The sequence below is a fragment of the Dermochelys coriacea genome, chromosome 11, assembly GCF_009764565.3.
Source record: "Dermochelys coriacea isolate rDerCor1 chromosome 11, rDerCor1.pri.v4, whole genome shotgun sequence".
NCBI lineage: Eukaryota > Metazoa > Chordata > Testudines > Dermochelyidae > Dermochelys > Dermochelys coriacea.
This window is the reverse complement of record NC_050078.2, coordinates 60526581-60540430: the sequence shown is the minus strand read 5'-3', so window position 1 is coordinate 60540430 and position 13850 is coordinate 60526581. Positions and strand designations below refer to the sequence as shown.

General features: G+C 41.5%; 1 protein-coding gene across 13 annotated transcripts in view; it reads left to right on the top strand.

Annotated features, from left to right (window-relative positions):
* The window catches only part of TRAK2 (trafficking kinesin protein 2), a 72751-nt gene that overhangs the window by 30370 nt on the left and 28531 nt on the right, over positions 1 to 13850 (top strand). For 9 of the 13 annotated variants that reach the window (XM_043505590.1, XM_043505584.1, XM_038422369.1 and 6 more), the window contains one exon: positions 307 to 501. The exons of the other annotated variants lie outside the window; for them this stretch is intronic. In XM_043505590.1, coding sequence (XP_043361525.1) covers positions 307 to 501 — 195 coding nt within the window. The remainder of the gene's footprint in view (positions 1 to 306; positions 502 to 13850) is intronic. 13 annotated transcript variants of the gene reach the window in all.

Below are 13850 nucleotides of genomic sequence, written 5' to 3'. Positions count from 1 at the left end.
GCTAATAGCGAAACATAAAAACAAATAATAACACTTAAGTGTGTCAGAGCCAGGAAGCCTATGAGAATGAGCAAGTCTGCTAGATTCACTAGAAGTAAAGGGATCAATTAAGGAGAATAAGGATTTTGCAAATACTAATGTTAAAAAATCATGCTACTAGTGCAAATTCATTTGCTGGTCAAAGTGAAATATCTTTGTGTAATCCCTCCTATGTAGAACAATTCTTTTCAAACCCGTGGGTTTTTAAAATAGCAGATTTAATAATAATGTGCGTGCTTTGGTTTCATGGCACATGTTCATCTTTAGATGGCTGCTCCAGTGAGGACCTTCCTGAAGTAGAATTGATGAACATGCTGGAAGAACAGCTACCACAGTATAAGCTACGAGTGGACACTCTGTATCCGTATGACAACCAAGACTGGCTCCAGGCCCCATCCTGCTATAGTCATGTCCCCCAAACCATCTCTCCTGTCCTTGCTGAGGAGACCTTCCGTTATATGAGTGAGTATTTCTGGTCATCATGGAGATGCATCATGTGAAATGAAGTCATTAAAGTGCTTGAAAAGTACTCTATTACTGAAAGATGCAAAGCATTGTGAACACAGGCAAAATAAAAACCTCTGTTCACAGGGAAATGTTTCTAATTCACTGTTCCAAGCAGCTAGAGTCTGTGCACAAGCAGTAAAGGGTCTTGCTGTAATGCTCTGTGGGTCATAGGTATAGTCCTGTTTTATTGCAGTTGAAGTCCTTTGGGCTTCATGGAGAAATTGGGAGCAGAAACAGTGTTAGTGCATGTGGTTCCCTAAGTATGGTGACTGGAAACCTGAAATATACCAGGTATTGCTCAGTGTCATGCATAATTTGTCCCAGTTATAACTTGTTTTCTGATCATTTTTGTTTTAAAATATATGGCTATCGTGACAAAGTTCCTGCTCTACCTTGGTGGGTCCTGCACTTATGGGCGTATTTGCTCACCTTGGAGCTTCATGGCAGCCCTCAGTTTGGCTGTTTTCGTGAACCCACAGTCCAGGTCAACTCCTCCTGTGTCAGGCCAGGAGTTGGGAGGTTTGGGGGGAATCCAGGCCCTCCCTCTACTCCAGGTTCCAGCCCAGTGCCCTGTGGAATGCAGCTGTCTAGAGTGCCTCCTGGAACAGCTGCGCGACAGCTACAACTCCCTGGGCTACTTCCCCATGGCCTCCTCCTAACACCTTCTTTATCCTCACCACAGGACCGTCCTCCTGGTGTCTGATAATGCTTGTACTCCTCAGTCATCCAACAGTATTTGTTCTCACTCTCAGCTCCTAGTGTCCCTTGCTCCCAGCTCCTCACACATGCACCAAAAACTGAAGTGAGCTCCTTTTTAAACTCAGGCACCCTGATTAGCCTGCCTTAATTGATTCTAGCAGCTTCTTGATTGGCTGCAGGTGTTCTAATCAGCCTGTCTGTCTTAATTGTTTCCAGAAGGTTCCTGATTGTTCTAGAACCTTCCCTGTTACCTTACTCAGGGAAAAGGGACCTACTTAACTTGGGGCTAATATATCTGCCTTCTATTACTCTCCTGTAGCCCTCTGGCCCGACCCTGTCACACTATGTAAACACAAGTGTGAAGAGATGAGATAAGAACAACCTAAAACCCACCTTTTCTTCTTAATAAAGAAGTTTTACTTTAAAAAAAAAAAGTGAATTGTTATTGTTATAAAGCAATTGGATCAGCCAATATAACTAAAGAGATGCTGTCAAATTAAAACTCATATTTAAAAAAATCTTTACCTGTGATCATTAACATTTTAAGATTAGGGAAACCTAATTTTATTAAAAAGCCCAAAAACACTAAAGCTTGGTATTGCTCTGAGCATTTCTCTCAGATTAGCTAATGAAAACAGATTAGTCAGTTTTACTTTTGTTTATAGGCAGTTTGACTTTGATTCTTGTGTAATAGCTCTGACCTGAGATATTTTGGATTGCAATCACTATAAGGCAACATTTAATTCCAAATCACTGTTTCCATTGAAATTTGAAACAAAAGTATAGTTACAATATTTCTGCTCTAGTTTGGTAAAACCTTGTTCTTACCAAAGCTAATTTTAGCCTAAATCATCTTGGTGTGGTGTCCTTTTCAAATTAATGTATACTTTAATGTTTACTGTATAAATATATTGCCATGTTCACTGTCAGAAAAAACATTTTTAGAAAATTTTTATTACATAAAACATTTATATCCTATAGGATGTTAGGTTGAGAAATAAGTAGAAATTAGGTTTTGGTTAAGTTAGGCTAAGTACTATATAGAGGAGTATGGGAAATTGAGTTTGTTAGTTTTGAGTAAAAGTTAGAGATAAGTTGGAGACAGTAAGATAGGAAATTTTAATTTAGCGAGGAAATGCCCCAGGCTTATGTTGTGGCTGAGTTTCTGATTATAACTGGATCTAGAAGAGTTTTTAACGAGCGTTTAGAGAATTTGGAATATTTTATTAAAATCCTATCTGTACTGATAGCATGGAAGGATATTGGTGCAGATGTTAATTTAAATTATGTGTAATGTAAAGAGCCAATGAAAAGGTGGTGGAAATTAGAATATTGTTAGGGCCTTCCCAAATCCACGACCATGAAAAACACATCAAAGACCATGAAATCTGGTCTTTTGTGTGCTTTTACCCTATACTATACAGATTTCATGGGGAAAGACCAGTGTATCTCAAAGGGGGATCCCGACACAAAAGGGAGTTGCAGGGGGGGTCACAAGATTATTTGGGGGGGGTCACGATATTGCTACCCTTACTTCTGCACTGCCTTCAGAGTTGGGAGGCCGGAGAGCGGCGGCTGTTGGCTAGGCCCAGCACTGAAGGCAGCGCCGCCGCCAGCAGCAGCGCAGAAGTAAAGTTAGCAGTATCACAACCCCCCTACAATAACCTGGCAACACCTCACCCACCCACCCACCCAACTCTTTTGTGGGTCAAGACCCTTACAATTACAACACCATGAAATTTCAGATTTAAATAGCTGAAATCATGAAATTTATTATTTTAAAAATCCTATGACTGTGAAATTGACCAAAATGGACTGTGAATTTGATAGTGCACTAAATATTTGTATTATAATAGTTAGGTTTAGTGTTAATTAGTATTAAAATGGAATATAATGGGAGTAGCCTTGCTAAATTGTGGAGAGCGCAAATTAACACCAAAAGTTACTGTTAGGTTACAAGATTATAAGGTTATACTTCATTCTGTTGTCAGTGGTCTGATCACCCAATGATGTACCATTCCATCTTTGAATGTGAGTATAATTATTGCATCAGTGTAAATGATTAATTGTATGCCTGTTTTGCTTAACTAATCATTTTTCCCTTAAATAAAGTTTGGTTCTATCATTCAAAGTGTCTTCTACTAAGTTAAATTGTCTCTAATCTACCTAGAGGCTCACACCTGAAAACTAACTTCAGTTGAGTGCATTCTTAGCTTTAACAATTTAACCTTAATTGAGAACATTTAAAAGTCAAGGTTTGATATCATAATACCATCTTTTACAAATAAATTACTAGATAAACTGAAATGGAAGTACTTTACACATTAGACTTGATAAGTTTTCAAGTAAGCAGTAAAGTAGTTGGAACATAAAAATTAAATTCACTGTTGACAGTGGCTACTACCCCATAACTCAAGGTTATTATAGAGAGAGAAACTGAGGTTTTCCTGAATGTTTTAAGTCACAAATCCTCAGCAGTCAGTTGATGAAGGTATTAACCTGAAATAGTCTTAATGAGATTCCAAAATGCTGAAGCCATGAGAATGATAGTTCATGCTTTGGGTAAAGTTATACTGCTGTGTATCATTCCACCCCCCCACCTCAGCTAGAGTTGAAAAAACTGATATTTCTTCTGCAGGTTAACAATGTCTAAGCAATGTAGGTAGTCATAGACTCTCTAGACCCACAGGTGTAAATCACAGCATTGTCCTAGAGCTTTACACCTCTGAAATAGAAAAACTGGCTACCAAGGAGTTCCAGGGGTTAAAGTCTTTCAAATGAAAACAAAGTTGCTATCTACTCTATGTGAACCTTAATGATCCTGTGGCCATTTTTGTAAGAGTAAGGGTGTGCCCCAATGCCTTCTGCAAAAATGTCCATTCTTGTCATGCTGTGTAGTAGTTTATTGAATGCCAGTTCATTGCCACCCTCCACCTCAGAGGTGGCTGCATTTCATTACTGCTTTGTTTGTGTAGGGCCTGATGATATGAGATACTGAACAACCTCTTTTCCTATTTGTTGTTCAGAAGTAAGGGTGCTTAGTGTCTTGCAGGACTGGACTTGCATGTGAAGTGCTTTGGGATTCTTTATGTCATAAGATTCCCTGCAAATGGCAAATAATTTTTAACTGCAGTAAGATACTGATCAGCATTGATCATTTCACATGCTGGAAAGGCAGACAAATTCAGTGACTATCAATTGGTTATGTTCCCATGAGGGCTGTCAAGCGATTAAAAAAAATTAATCGTGATTAATCGTGTGAGCAAACAATAATAGAATACCATTTATTTAAATATTTTGGATATTTTCTACATTTTCAAATACACTGATTTCAATTACAACACAGAATACAAAGTGTACAGTGCTCACTTTATATGTATTTTGATTACAAATATTTTCACTGTAAAAAACAAAAGAAATAGTATTTTTCAATTCACCTAAAACAAGTACTGTAGTGCAATCTCTTTATCATGAAAGTTGAACTTACAAATGTAGAATTATGTACAAAAAATAACTGCATTCAAAAACAAAACAATCTAAAACATTAGAGCAGGGAGGGGCAAACTATGGCCCACGGGCCACATCCAGCCCACCAGCCAATTTAATCTGGCCCTCAAGCTCCATCTGGGGCTTGACCCGCTCCCGTGCTCCAGCTGGGGAGCGGGGTCGGGGGCTGCTCCGTGCACACATGCCGCAGCTCCACACAGCTCCCGGAAGCAGCATCACATCTCCCTACTGCTCCTACCCATAGGAGCAGCCAGGGGGCTCCGCACCCTGCCCCCGCCCCAAGCGTCGCCTCTGCAGCTCCCATTGGCGGGAGCTGCAAGGGCAGCACCTGCGGACAGGTCCACGTGCAGAGCTGCCTGGCCGCGGCTCCACCAAGGAGACAGAGGGGAGACAAGCGTCTGCTTCCAGGAGCTGCTTGAGTTAAGCGCCGCCCGGAGCCTGCACCCCTGAGCTCCTCCTGTGCCCCGATCTCCTTCCCCAGCCCCCTCCCACACTCTGAACCCCTCGGTCCCAGTCTGGAGCACTCTCCTACACCCCAAACCTCTCATCCCCAGCCCCACCCCAGAGCCCGCACCCCAGCCAGAGCCCTCGCCCCCTCCTGCACCCTAACCCCGATTTTGTGAGCATTCATGGCCCGCAATAGAATTTCCATACCCAGATGTGGCCCTCGGGCCAAAAAGTTTGCCCACCCCTGCTTTAGAGCCTACACGGCCACTCAGTCCTACTTCAGCCAATCACTCAGACAAGTTTGGTTACAATTTGCAGGAGTACTTGTGGCACCTTAGAGACTAACAAATTTATTAGAGCATAAGCTTTCGTGAGCTCACGAAAGCTTATGCTCTAATAAATTTGTTAGTCTCTAAGGTGCCACAATTACTCCTTTTCTTTTTGCGAATACAGACTAACACGGCTGCTACTCTGAAACCTGTCAATTTGCAGGAGATAATGCTGCCCGCTTCTTATTTACCATGTCACCTGAAAATGAAAAAAAGACATTCACATGGCAGTGTTGTAGCTGGCGTCACAAGATATTTACGTGCCAGATGTGCTAAAGATTCATATGTCCCTTCAAGCTTCAACCACCATTCCAGAGGACATGCATTCGTGCTGATGACGGGTTCTGCTCGATAACAATCCAAAGCTGAGTGGACTGACGCATATTCATTTTCATCATCTGAGTCAGATACCACCTGCAGAAGGTTGATTTTCTTTTTTGGTGGTTCGGGTACTGTAGTTCCCGCATTGGAGTGTTGCTCTTTTAAGATTTCTGAAAGCATGCTCCACACCTCGTCCCTCTCAGATTTTGGGCAACACTTTAGATTCTTAAACCTTGAGTCAAGTGCTGTAGCTGTTTTTAGAAATCTCACATTGGTGCCTTCTTTGCGTTTTGTCAAATCTGCTGTGAAAGTGTTCTTAAAACAAACATGTGCTGGGTCATCATCCAAGACTGCTATAAAATGAAATATATGGCAGAATGTGAGTAAAACAGAGCAGGAGACATACAATTCTCCCCCAAGGAGTTCAGTCACAAATTTAATGAATGCTTTTTTTTTAAACGAGCATCATCAGCATGGAAGCATGTCCTCTGGAATGGTGGCTGAAGCATGAAGGGGCACACGAACATTTAGCATATCTGGCACGTAAATACCTTGCAACGCGAGCTATAAAAGTGCCATGCGAATGCCTGTTCTCACTTTTAGGTGACAAATAAGAAGTAGGCAGCATTATCTTCCATAAGTTTAAGCAAACTTATTTGTCTTAGTGATTGGCTGAACAAGAAGTAGGACTGAGTGGACTTGTTGGCTCTAAAGTTTTGCATTGTTTGGTTTTGAGTGCAGTTATGTAAAAAAAAAAAATCTACATTTGTAAGTTACACTTTCGTAATAAAGAGATTGTGCTATGGTACTTGTATGAGGTGAATTGAAAAATACTGTTTTGTTATTTTACAGTGCAAATATTTGTAATAAAAAATAATATATAAGTGAGCACTGTACACTTTGTATTCTTTGTTGTACTAGAAATCAATATATTTGAAAATGTAGAAAAACATCCAAAATATTTAATAAATTTCAATTGGTATTCTATTGTTTAACAGTGTGATTAATTTTTTTTATTGCAATTTAACTTTTTGAGTTAATCACATGAGTTAACTGCAATTAATCGACAGCCTTAGTTCCCATCAATCCTGACAGTAAAGCTGGCAGCTTTTCAGGGAGAAAATGGCCCAGTCATAGAGCATTCTTGAAGAGTTTAATTTTGAATTTGTTAAAATGAAATGGCATAGTAGGCTGCCAAAAGGATTGAATGTGGGGGTGGGAGAATCTTTGAGTATTTTTATGAATTGGTAGGGGCACAAGGTACATATTTTCCCCAGGAAAATAGGGAAATCAAATGATTTCTCATACAGCAACTGGAAGCTTTTAGTAGAGGTTAATATTGTGTTTGGACATAATATAATATTCACTGTGAAACAAATTTTCCTTGTCTATGCCTGCACTAAGAAGTTTTGTCATTAGTTTGTGGGTTTTCTCCTAGAGAGTATAGTAATAAAAGGGAATTATCATCTGAATTTGGAATTATCATCTGAATAAAAGGGAATTATCGTCTGAATGTCCCACAATCTAAACAGAATTTTGTTGTCTGACTCAACGGTTCAGTTCAGAATTCTATCTAAATATGTCAGATGTTTAAATATTGACTAGACTGTTTTATTGTCCTAGTTTTCTGATAAGAAAATTTAAAAACAAGTAAAGTGAAAGTTTTACTATTGCCTTAAAGCAATCTGCTGTATATCAATAGGGTGTGTTCTTGCCTCTGAGCCCAGAAAAAATTGAGGCCATAGTTCACTTTGATTTGAAAACAACTTTACAAGCTTTACTGAGGTTCTTTTGTTGTCAGTGTCTGAAAATGCCGTTTTTCTGTATCAAAGTGTTCTCACACACGAGGCCCTTTGAGCAGTCCATCAGAGACTGAATTTGTAGCCTTCAGAGTAAGATGCAAGGCTTTTAAAACAAACAAAAGCCCCTCAGAAAGTTAATTGTTCTATTAACTGATTGTAATCGAGGCAATAGAGTGGGTAGTATTTTTTCTGAAATCTTAAAAAAAGGAAATTCAAAGAAAAATATCCCTTCTAGAAGGAAAACTGTAATCTGATCAGGAGAGAGATTTTTGGAGTTACTGTGGAAATACTCTTGTAGTTTTCAAAATAATGCATTCCTTAATAAATACAGTGAAACTCCATCCAAGTAAGATGAATTATTGTTATTAAGAAGAGCTACTCCATTTTAGGATTTAGAGTTCCATGTAGTCTGGATGTTTTTGTATATTTTTATTGTTAGGATTTGTCCCTACAGTGGTCACTAGGCACCCTACAGGAATTAAAAAGAAAACCATTACACATAATAAGTAATCCTGTCATTAATGACTGGCACACCTGTTGAACTCTGGACACTTTCAAGGAGAGTTGTAAATTGTATTTATTTACTTTGTCATTTTCTTGATGCAGAGACTGGCTAAGAGTAACAGGCAGTGGATTCTGAGAGACATGATACCAACCCCTACAGACGGAGAGAGGAGGGGATGGAATGAGCAGGGCGGGGCTTTGGGGAAGGGCGAGGTAGATCCTGGGTTGCCCTTAAATTCAAAAAATGATCTTGGGCTTAAAAAGGTTGGAGACCACTACATTACAGCCTCATCTCAGAACTAGCACATTCATGAAGAGTTGAGTCCATCCTTTATATAGTTCAGGGGTCTTTGATCTGGAGTTTCCAGAAGCTGGTAATTAATAGAAAATAGGTTTTTCTCAAGGCCAGCTTTAAAACGATAGACTCTGAGGTGGATCATTTGCGTTCTCCTTATCCCAAGTATTTCCTAGTAAATCCACTTCATATGTATTGTCTTTTTGGTGCTTTGAAGTTCCTAATCCTTCCCAGAGATTGCATTAGCCAGTCTCCCAGAGGAGTTGCATACAATAACACAAACACAAGAAGGAACTACTAATGAGTGTTAGTTACATCAAAGAGTCAAATGCACATTTTAGATAGGGTTCTGAGAAGAATAAAGCAGGAAAGGTGCAGCCATTAGTAAAGCCAAAAGTTATATTCTAATCTGTTATACTTGTGTAAATCCTGAGTAATTGAATTGATCTTAATGAAATTATTCCAGATTTATATCAGTGTACTGGGAGCAGAATCTGACCTACTTAGTGTAGTAAAAAGTACAAGCCAAACTTTGCAATATGCTTTCAGCTTTTTCTAGACCTCCCCAAAAAAGCTTCCGTATGCTAGTTGAGATGGTTCTTCTGAGACCATCTTCAAGTCAGTATTACTTTTTGTTCCTGTAAAAATAACAGTTCTAATGTATATTGGGCCCAACACACTAACAGTAGCTTGGATCCTAGTATCATTGTATAAATACTGATTTAAACACTGGACATTTAACACTATGGGCGTGTCTACATAGTGGGGTAATGAGTTTCACAAGGATGTGTTGTCTAAAGCACGCTAATGTGTTGCACTTGAATTAGTCTGTGTAGACACAGCTGATGCACACTAACTATATGTTAATGCTATAAACTATCATAGAGCACACTAAGGACTCTTTATGTGCACCAGCTGTGTCTACAAGACAAATTTAATGTGCAACACATTCTTCTTCGGCTATCCCTCGATGCAAGGATGTTGTCTGCCATGGAGGTTCATTGGTGGGTTTTTAAGTGGCTGAGGAGCCCAATATGTGCCCTGCAGATTTTCCCACAGAAGTGACTGGTGGGACAGCTTCTTTGTAGCTTCTCTGTCCCATGAATACGTCTGTTCTCTTCAAAGTGAGCTGTGGCTTGGTGTATGGTGTGGCACCACTGTACATAGTGGCCAGTCCAGCAGAGTTGGTGTTTCATGACTTGTGCCTCTATACTGCTCATGTTGGCTGCAGAGAGAACGCTGATGTTAGTGCTCTGGTCTTCCCAGTTGATCCTGAGAATCCTCCTAAGGCAGCGCTGCTGGAACCACTCCAGCCACTTGAGATGTCATCTGTAGGTTACCCAGGTCTCTCACCCATAGAAAAGGGTGAGGATAACAACTGCCTTGTAAGCCAAGATCTTCGTGCCTGTTTGCAGATCTCTGTCATTGAAGACTCACCAAAGTAGTCTTCCAAAGGATGTGCTGGCACAATGGATCCTGTATTCAATTTCTGCGTCAATGCTGGCTGTTTGGGAGAAATGGCTGCCAAGGTATGGAAAATAGTCCTGCTGATGGTAATTTGTGGAGTACAAAGAGTAGTTTGTGCAGGTGAGGGCTAGTAGAGTACCTTGGTTTTCCCGATGTTGAGAGAGGCACCCAGGCTGCGATAGGCATCTGCATCTGCAAAAAAGATTTAGGTCGCCCTCTGTGCATGCGTGGGTGTGTGTGTAAGAGAGAATGACGCAGTCATCTGCATACTGAAGGTCAGTGATTCCAATTCTCGTGATCTAAGATTTTTGTTTGGAAACGTTGGAGATTGAGGAGTTGATGGTCCATATGATGCTCAATCCCGATTCCATCAGAAAAGCAGTCATGGATGAGAATCGGGATCACAGCAATGGAAATGGAGAAGAGTGTGTTAGGATATAGATATTCAGGCCTGTCTGTAAAGGCCTATACTCTAAGAATTTAGGTGTATTATTATCACTTGGCTAGTTAGAGGTATAAAAGAAAGAATCAAAATCGCTGTCTGCCAGTGTAAGGTCCTTCTCTTACTGTGACAGTCTGAGGCCCTGTGCTTAGGCTAAAATCTTTGGCTAAGCAACAGAGGCAGCCATAAGCTGGGAAGCGACCGGTCACCTCCTCACATTCCAAACTAGTCACATTGAAATAAGGTGCTATTGGGCGGTTAGGAATACAATCCTGTCCTGATAGTGCCTATCTCCTCCAGAGAAAGGGAAATGCCTAGAAAATTTAAAAAGAAACTTGGTTTGATAGCATCCTGTCTGGCAAAAACTCACTTACCAATAGCTGGAATGTGAAATCCTCACATCTGTATTGTGTTGTCATTATAGTTCCCACTTTGCTTTTGTTTGTCTGTATAATCTCTGTCTGGTTCTGTGATTGTTTCTGTCTGCTGTATAATTAATTTTGCTGGGTGTAAACTAATTAAGGTGGTGGGATATAATTGGTTACATAATCATGTTACATTATGTTAGGATTGGTTAAGGTATAGCTAAGCAGAACTCAAGTTTTACTATATAATCTGCAGTCAATCAAAAAGTGGGTGGGTGTGGGGGAAACTGGGGTGGGGAAATTGGAATCATGTTTTGCTAAAGGGGGAAATGGGAACAGGAAATGGGGTGGGGAAATTGGAATCATGTTTAGCTAAAGGGGGAAATGGGAACAGGGACACAGGTATCCCTCTGTGGTGTCAGAGCTGGGAAGGGGGACACTAAGGAAGGAAACTGGAATCATGCTTGCTGGAAGTTCACCCCAATGAACATCGAATTGTTTGCACCTTTGGACTTCGGTTATTGTTGCTCTCTGTTCATCGAGAAGAACCAGGGAAGTAAGTGGGTGAAGGAATAAGCCCCCTAACAGAGTGTTGGAGCAATGACAGCCCTGCTTGACACCAGTGCGAATGATGAATGGTTCGGTCTCTGAGCCATTGCACAGAAGAATGGCAGTCATCCCATCATGGAGTAGTCTGATGATGGAAATATATTGCTGTGTACAGGCAAACGTACACAACACCTTTCATAGGGCATCACTATTGATAAAGTCAGAGGCCTTGGTTAGCTTGATGAATGCCATGAACAGTTCCTGGTGTTGCTCTCTGCACTTCTCCTAAATCTGTTGTGCCCACAAAGATCATGCCAGTTGTGCATCATGATGGCCTGAAGCCAACTGGCTTAAGACCCTCAGAGCGGCATAGTCCGGAGCTTTCGTACTCCTGGTAGGATCCCAGTTGGCAAGGAGGTCTGAGGCCAGGCTCCTGGCTAATCATCCAAACTTCACAAGACCCCCACCGATGGATCAGGCACATATAGAGGACCTTTTAATACTCTGCGGCTAAAAGGCAGATGAGGGCTGCAGCAGGAGGGAGGCCCCTGGTTGTCTTGGATCTCCTTGCCACTGGGCCAGGGTTTTCCTCCTGCCAAATCTCGTGTGGTCACACACCGTCTGTGCACCGGTTTCTCCACGTTAAAAGATTTCATGTGCAGGCCTCCGCCAAAGGCCTTTCACCCGCACAAAGCCCTGACGACAAGAGCAGTGATCTCTGGGAGTCTTTAGTCACAAATCTGTACGCAAGCGGCAGCCGTGTGACGGTCATCTTGTGCTTGGATGAGACAGAAGTGCATTTCTGTAGCAGTAGCTATGAATGAGCGGACCTTTTTTAAGATCCCCTCTGCTCACCTCAAATGGGGAGGGGGATAGAAAGGTACCCCAAACATAGGCTAACACTCTTCCAACTGGATGGCCGCATCCAGTGGGATCACTCAACTCCGTAGCCAAAAAAAAAAAAGATATAAGACAATGAATTTTGCCACCTGGAATGTCTGCACCCTTATGGGACTCTCAGCACATTGAATGCCCAGAAAGAAGAACTGCCATAATTGCCAGAGAACTGGCAAGACTCTCAACATTGACATTGCAGCTCTTAGTAAGACAATGCCTGAGGGCCAACTAAGAGAGGATGGAGGTGCTACACCTTCTTTTGGAAAGGAAAGCCACCTGAAGAGAGATGCATTCATGAGATTGGCTTTGCCATCAAAAATGAGATTGCCAGTCAGCTTTTGGAGCTTCCCATGGGGATAAACGAGCATCTCATGACTCTTCGGCTCAAGCTCAGTAATAACCAATATGCCATGATCATCAGTGCATACGCCCCAACATTTGATGAGGAAGACAACAAGGAGCAGTTTTATAGCACTCTTGATATGGTCCTTACAGCCACATGTAAGGCAGACAAACTCATCCTCCTGGGAGATTTCAATGCCAGAGGTGGACTGGACTCCCAACTCTGGAGCAACACAATACGCGAAGAAGGAGTAGGAAATGTAAACCCCAATGGTATTCTCTTCCTCACCAAATCTGTGGAGCATGATCTGTTCATCACAAATATCATCTTTAGGCAGAGTAACAAATTTAAGACCACCTGGAAATATCCTTGGTCCAAACACTGGCATCTCTTGACCAGGTTATAGTCAGAGCTCAAGATTACGCTGGTGTCTGTATAACACGAGCCACAAGAGGTACAAATCACTGTTGAACAAACCATCGATTAGTAAGTCATGTACCTGCAGCTCACTCCACCACGCCACAAACACCCAAAGACTAAGTGAAAGCGGTACAATGTCAAAGCACTTCAGGACCAATCCAGCTGCGAAATGTTCAAGCAACACCTGTCTGAGAAACTCTCTAACTTGCCTGATAACGTCACTGACATTCAAGAGCACTGGGATCAACTTAAAAGCACCATTCACAGTGCATGTGCTGAAACTATAGGATATTCCACCCATCTGCACCAAGACTGGTTTGATGAAAACAACATGGAAATCCTAGCATTAATTCAACAGAAAAGAACTGCATTCTGTGACTGGCAAAATGATTCCTCTAACCAATGAAAACATGAGGCTTATCACCTGCTCAAAGTCAAAGGAGGCTAAGTGACATCCAAACTGAGTGGTGGCAAAAGAAGGCCTCTGAGATTCAGGGTTTTGTAGACTAGGATGACACAAGAAGCTATATATGAGCCAAACGCTCAACCCCTTTACGTTCCCAGAATGGCTCCATCCTTCTCAAGGATATTGCGGCCATTAAACAATGCTTTGAGAGCCTACTAAACAGCGAATCCACGATCTTTGAAGACACCATCGAGTCTATTCCACAACACTTTGCAATGGAACACCTTGCTGATGCCCCATCTTCTGAGGAAGTCAGCATGCCATCACCCAGACAAAAAAATCACAAGGCACCAGGCCCAGATGGCATCCCAGCTGAGGTTTTTGAAGTTGGTGGAACAGGGCTCCAGCATAAACCTTGCAACTCCTTGACAAAATCTGGACCTGTGAAGAAATTCCACCTGACTTTAAGAATGCCAACATTGTTTCAGTATTCAAGAAAGGGTACAAATCT